Below are 7,313 nucleotides of genomic sequence, written 5' to 3' on the forward strand. Positions count from 1 at the left end.
TCTCTAATTCATGGGGTGTGAATACTTTTATCACAGCGCTGTTTGAGAGCAGCATGGTGGTGGTGGTGGTGGGTGGGGGGGGTTCTAATTTCAAGTGGCGTCTACGTCATCAATGGGGGTGGGGGGAGCTTTCAGCACCCTGGACAGCGGCCGCCGGTCAGCAGCAGAACCTCCAGCCCGGCTTCCCCTCTGCTCTGCCCGGCGCGTAACGAGAGGCGCTTCGCCCCCCTCCGGAGGAATGGATGGACGGCCGCGGAGAGGCGACGGCCCGCTGCCCCCCTCCCTCCCTGTTCCGGAAGTAGCGGCTGCGCTCCGTTCAATCTCCAAGCCGACCATTTCGAGGAAGAAACCCAGAGCCAGCAGCCTCATCAGCACCACATATTTGATCCAATAATCACGCTGCGTGATTTCTCCTCCACGCTGCGTCCCGTTTCCTCTTTGCCTCCCTGCCGCCTCTCTTTCGACGCGGATCCCGCAGAAACGGACATGAAGCCAAGGCGGAAAACACGGGGCTCCTGAAGATGCGGACGCTGAGGGACGTGTTTTTCATCTCGACGTGGATCGTCGAGGGGAATGGCTCCGATTCTTCTTCGTGGACCGACCAGGGGCGCTGCAACGAGACGACGAAATAGGGAGGAACACGATTTGACATCGAGAGACAATAAGGCAGCAAAACCACATCCGAAGCAAACTTGTATTTAATCTTTTTTTGGATTATGTTTCTTGTCGGGAGTCCCAGATGTGACTGTGTGGATGGCATGTCGTTGTTTCTGCTCCCTGGCTCTGCGCGGCTCTCTCTTCCACTAGTCCGCTCTCTCGCTGTCTTCTGCTTCGGGTAGCACAACATGTAGGCTGCTCTGTATATACATAAATATCGGTTGCTGCAAGCCCAGCGGCGTTTCTGCAGGAAAAAGAGAAAAGAAAACAGAAAGAAAGAAGGAGCGGTGGAAGAAAATGGACACCAGTTTGTGATGTTTACTGGGGTGCGGTGGGAGATGCATGTATAGACAGCGCTTGCTGACTTGTTTGAGTGATGAATATTGAAAGAGTGTGTCGGGAAAATCTTTCATCCGCATTGGCTTAGACACACATGCCATCAGAGAGGATGATAAAGGATTCATAATAACAATAGTATCAATAATAATAATACAAATAATAAGGATAATAATAATGTTCAAGTATCGGATCCGCATGTTTTTCAATGAACTGAAGGTCCTGGTGTTTATGCGATCCGATTCACGACAGTCCGGCTCAGACACAGATCGACGCTCCTCCGCCATGCGGGGTCTGGGGATGGGCGGCTGCGGCTGGCCGCCGTTTGTCGACTGCCATTCCCGGGACGATGAGGAGGAGTACTACGGCAGCGACCCGAGGCCCCGGAGCCTGGCGTTCGAGGACAAAGAGCCCAAGCTGCAAGTGGGCCTGGACGCCGTGTCCCTGACCAGTACGTCCAGCAGCCTGCGGACCCCCCAGTGCAGGATCTGCTTCCAGGGCCCCGAGCAGGTAAACACCCCACACACACACCCGGCCCCATCGGCGGGGTTTGTTTTGTTCACTTTCAATGCGTTTTGGTTTTATTTCAGCTCTGTCCTACATTCCTCCTTCTAACGCCCACACATTCCTTAAATACACACCCGATTCGGGGAGAAAAAACCAAACAGGATTTGCTTTGTTTCTGATTTTTCTGATTTCGCCTCCAGAGCCGTGTACAGTCTGTGCAGCACGGCTTCAGTATTGTGCTTTTATTTCTCCATCCTCCAACCCCCCACCACCTCCTTCCACGTCCTCCTCTAATAACATGATCCGGTTATCTCAATAACACTGTTTTCATAAGTAATCTAGTCAGCGGCGGAGAGAGGCAGCATGTTTCCCACACAATCTGAAATCTGGCCAGCATGGCAACAAAGAAAGTTAGCCAATTAGGTCTGCTGCGCGATGACAAACAGGGTGAGAGCGACTGAATATACATGAGTCACAATCATCCTCAGAAGTGTTGTTTCGGCGTGTGTCACAGGGATCACATGATGGCCACTCATTGTTGACCATCATGACAAATTAATTTAATGTACCATTGTGTCTAATTATTGGGTCGTTTGAGTTTGTTTTGGATTTTGTTATTATTTGTGTTCATTAGTTCTTGCTCTTACTTCTGCATTGTTCAGTTCCTTTTCAGTGATTCTAGTTATGTTTATTTCTTGTGTCTAGTCATTTTCTTAGCTCTAGTTTTTATTTTTCATATGTTTAGTATTCTTTTTAGATTATTTTCTGATCCCCTACCATCATTTCCTCTTTCTCTCTGTCTCCCTTCACCTGCAACCCATTAGCTCATCAGCTCAGCTCTTTTATTCAGCCTTCAACCTCCCGGTACTTAAGCACTTCATTCTCAGTCACTCCTTGCTGGTTCCTCTTATTATAACCTGATATTTTTCCCTGCTTATTCTCTGTGTTTCCTGTTTTCATTTTTCTTTGTTGTATGGTTTTTGTTCTGCTTTGGCTCCCTGTGATTTTTGTTCATCATTTTTATTACATATTCTTCACCTACAAGCTGCCTCTGCCTCTCTGCATTTGGGTCTATCATCACTCATATTATGAACTTTTAAAATGTAGTTTTCACATTTTATAACAAATTAAATCTGAAGAGTGTGGCATGCATTTGTATGTCCAACCAATTAGTCACCTAATTATAGAATTGGGTAGTAATTCATTACATTCTTTCAATTACATCTACTTGAGTAACATTTTTGAAAAAAAATATTTTTAGGAGTATTTTTACTACGTTGAACTTTTTACTTTTACTTCTAATTTCTAATTTTATCCTGAAGTATTTCAACTCTTACTTCAGTAAAATTTCTGGATTTTCTACCCTCCGAATGGAGAAAAAAAAAATCACCAGACACAGACACACACCTGCAGTTTTTCTTACAGTTTTGCTAGATTTATATTGAAGAAAACTAATTTGGAAACATTTTCTTTTGCCTGATTTTTATTATTTTTGTAACTTATATCAATTATTGTCTTTTTCTCTTTAAATTACCAAAGTTTCCACTTTATATTTAAACCTGATGAAATGCCAAGTAGGAAATTCAGTCTTCTGATTCAGATGTCGTGGAGCCGGGATGCATCCAACATGACATTAGTGAGACTTTTCACACAGCAGGCAAAAACGACCCACATCCAACTTTTTCATGACCGATTACGATCTTCATACCCCTCAAAAAAATCTGATTTGTGCCACTTTCATACGTCCCATATTTTCCAACTTTTGAGTCAGTGACTTGAAACATGCCTCATAATTATGCACAAAAAGTAGTGAGACATGTAAACAATGACTAAACAGTTACAGAATGCCATCACTATTAGTTATGCTTTCTTTTTTCTTACCTTCTTTTGTCTTATGATCTTGTGACGATACTGCCAGCTCCAAGAACTTTAAAATTGATCCGTAGACGGTGGAGTACATTTATACTTCCGTAAACAGAGTGTCAACGTTCGTCTTCTGTGCATGTGGGTCCCTTTGGAGTCATAAACTTTTAGCACAGAAGTCTGATTGCGGTCGGGTTTAAACATTAGTATGAATGACCATGCTAAAAATAGAAGAAAAAAAAAATCAGTGCTGATGGGACGATGGATGGAGCTAAACTCTGAGACAATCCTGGGGAAAAGTGTTATAAGACTGAGGTGAGGTGACTGAGTTTCTAGCTGGACAACCATCCTAAACATAGAGTCACTGCTACAATTGAGTCATTTTTATTTAAGTGTATCTATGTGGCCCAGTCAAAGTACAGATTTCAAGCTAATTCTCTCTGTCCAATCAGAATGGGCCAAAATGTCACAGTTACATGTTTTGATCATTTGTAAGAAAAATTAAACTCTTTGTATTAGCTATCATACTTTCGCTTAGCTACAGATAAATATTGTAAATAAAAAAAATCATATGCATAATAGCATGTAAAGTCTTAAAGTTTATGTTGTTATAAGACACTCTGTGAATAGCGCATAATTCAGTATGTACCACTGGATATCATTTTTGTTCCCTCTAACTTCATTCCCAGCCTTCAAAGTGGCTATGCTAATGCTATCAGCTTTATAACTAAATTAATAATATAAATTACAGCAAGATCTTTAAGAAATTAGAAATAATGTTAACCAACTTTTGTATTCATATAAATATCTCACTGGTTAAATTAGGTCATTATAATAAAAATATGAAAAATAACCATAACAGATAATTAACACTCAGAGCTGAAGTGAGCAGCATCCTGGTTGTTAATATCACTGTAATTTTAATAAAAGGGAATAAGTTTCCCAGGATGCATTGCAAATGTGCAGTAAAGTGATGTAAACAGATTAAACATCGACATGCTGTGCATTCTCTCATCTCTAAAGAGCTGACGTGAGTTCCTGTTGAAGCAATATTTTTTCTTTTACAATGGAAAATTTCTCTTTGTAGCCTTATTTATACAAAATGTTATTTTACTGCTAGTAATTAAAACAGAAAAACAATAATCAATCTAATCCATCCATTGTCATTTCTACTACTAATTAAATATTCAAATTTTTACAATTATCTACATGTAAACTTTCATACTGCTTGAAAGTATGAAAGCAGTACAAAATTGTATAGCTTTAATTCTGGAGCCTATTTATAAGTCTCTTTTAAACATAAAAAGTACGTCAATTTCAAGGTTTTCAAAAAAAAAATTGTTTCCCTGAAATAACTATTTGACCAATTTAAAAAGTTTCTTCAAAAAGTAAATTATTTTTTTAGAAATATATTCATTTCTACACATAAAAGATCCAAAACTAATGAGACATAAAAGTTTCAGTCATTGCATCGAACATTGTGTTTCTAACTTTGCATGATATTCCTCATGCAAAGTTCCAATTTGGGACAATATCGATATTAAGATTGCTTTTATGACCAAAGATACTGATACTTACTAATGTTATATACATTTTCCTCCAGTTTAGGCACCAGGACACATGTACACCACCTGTTTTGCTTCTTTTCTTCCATCAGTTACCCCACAATGCTACGTAGCATCACTGCCACATAACCAAACAAAAACCACATGACCAAAACACAAAGGCCAACAAGGTTGATACAAACTTTAATTAATCCTACCGCTGATAAAGTACTGCTTTACAATTAATATAGTCATAATAATGTGCTCTGCAACATTTATTGTTTATTTTATGCCACTGAGTTGGTGCAAATGTTATCACCTGGACAACAGACATGTGTAGAGTTTATATAATTTATACATAAAGGCCACATTCACATAAAAGATCCTGATGCTAAATTTAGAATATTTATTTCTGAAATCAATTTTTTTGTGTGGTCGTTCAGACAGTTGCAGCATGTAACTTTTAAAAAAATATGCTTTCTTTTCCATATTTGTTAAAACTGTCCTTACAGACTATCAGTTTTCACAGATAGTCTGTGAAAAGATCGATCTTTTCACAGACCTCCTCCCTGTGTTTCTATTGCCATCTGAAGTGTTGCTGCGCTCTCCACCACCGATCTTAGCGCTATCCATCAACCTCGTGTACTCGATGCTAAATGTGCTAAAGGCAGAGAAACAACTCACTGTTACAGGAAAACTATTTATACCCTTTCTTTGGTGGCCATTCTAAGTAGCCTTAGCATTTCTGATGAACTCTGCTAATTGGAAGAAGCTGTGTCATCTCAGAGAATAAGAGGGCAGGGAGATGTATGTACATGGGCATGATTGACTGCGCTAAGAACCACCTCTTAGCTCTGATTGGTTATTTCTAGCTAGTACTGGGAGCAATGGGAGAAGGCAGAAAAGCTTGACTTTTTCACAGATTATCTGCCTGACTTCATACCGTCATAATGTGATGGCAGTTTTAACAAATATGTAAAAACTTCTTAATTTTATAAAAGTTAACTGCAGCTGCAACTGTGTTGTTCTTTCATCTAAAGGCTTCTACTTCGGTTAACAATGATTTGGTTACTAAATTAATTGACAATTGTTTCAATAATCAATTCATCACGATTAATCTAATTAATTGCTTCAGGGCTAGTGTAAAAATTGGGATGCTGAGATATTTCTACTCAGGATAATCATGTTGGCAGAATCTCATACGGACTGGATAAGACTCCAAACTCTTATTTTTACTCCGTGTTGTGTTCCAGTCTGAAGAAAAACAATAACCATCGCACGTCTTTGAACTGTGGCCAAATGCTGGCCGCACCAGATGTGCAGAAACCTGTGCCGCCTGGATCAGCAGGTAGTTCCGATCCACTGAGATAATTAGAAACACTGTAAATCCTGCAGGAGCACAGATGGATATTACCATTTAGTCACTTCTCAAAGATAGGCATACAGTGTTATTACAGCCCATGTGCTAATATATGGCATCTGCCCCGCAGTTTGGGTTGAGAAACAGTAAATTGCAGAGCCACAGGATGCAATTTGAATATCTTACCTACATTTTTGGCTTTTGCAAACAGGAATCAAGCCTGTTCACTCACACTCATCCCCTTAATAAAAAGGTTAATTTTTATTTGAAAGCAACCTTTTTGAATATCTTTCTGGAATTTGCAGACAGGAATCAAGCCTGGATTGCTGTCCATGCCCACTCACACACATCCCCTTAATAAAAAGGTTCATGTTGTTTCGGCTTTGGGCTCTCCGGCAAGGTGACTCATCAAGCAACGTGGCTCTTAGCTGCCTCTTTTAGCTTCACAGACAAAGAGCGAGCAAACAAAGCAGCGAGGGAAAACCCAGAGCGGCGCTACTACAACATCAGCTCCTCGCTCTCATTTCGGCTTTTGTTTCTGCCACCCCAGCACGCGCCTTTTCTCGCTCTTTACCTCCTTGGGCGCAAGGAAGAAGGAGCTCACGTTTGCCATTTCGTTCTTATTTCATTATTCAAGTAGGTCACAACAGGGGCTGGGGATCATGTCGCTGTCAGCGGGACAATTACCGACAGACGTAATCGCCCAGCTCTGCAGGCCGCACTGAGCACGAGGCCTTATTAATTGTCTGTCAGAGGTGTCAGCGCGTGCTCTGGATGGCGAGCCTAAACCCGGCTTTGTCTACGTTAACAGAAGCAGCAAACACCAGGAAATGTTCAGGACAGGGCAGTAAAGCTTTCAGAGCGGGAAGAGCTACAAAAAACTTAAATTAAAAATATTCTATCGTTTATTCTGACCATTAATCGAGTAATCAGACAAAATAAATAGGCAAAAATAAATAACAAAATATTGAAGAAAAAAAAAAAAAAAAATAAAAATAAATATATATATATATATATATATATATATATATATATATATATATATA

General features: G+C 40.2%; 1 protein-coding gene across 1 annotated transcript in view; it reads left to right on the forward strand.

The window, feature by feature from the left end:
- The first annotated feature begins 255 nt into the window (after positions 1 to 255).
- The window catches only part of marchf9 (membrane-associated ring finger (C3HC4) 9), a 23,521-nt gene continuing 16,463 nt past the window's right edge, over positions 256 to 7,313 (forward strand). The window contains exon 1 of the mRNA XM_015059833.1: positions 256 to 1,503. Coding sequence (XP_014915319.1) covers positions 1,171 to 1,503 — 333 coding nt within the window. The 5' untranslated portion in view covers positions 256 to 1,170. The remainder of the gene's footprint in view (positions 1,504 to 7,313) is intronic.

The sequence above is a fragment of the Poecilia latipinna genome, unplaced genomic scaffold, assembly GCF_001443285.1.
Source record: "Poecilia latipinna isolate Pla-1442-1.1 unplaced genomic scaffold, P_latipinna-1.0 Scaffold5, whole genome shotgun sequence".
NCBI lineage: Eukaryota > Metazoa > Chordata > Actinopteri > Cyprinodontiformes > Poeciliidae > Poecilia > Poecilia latipinna.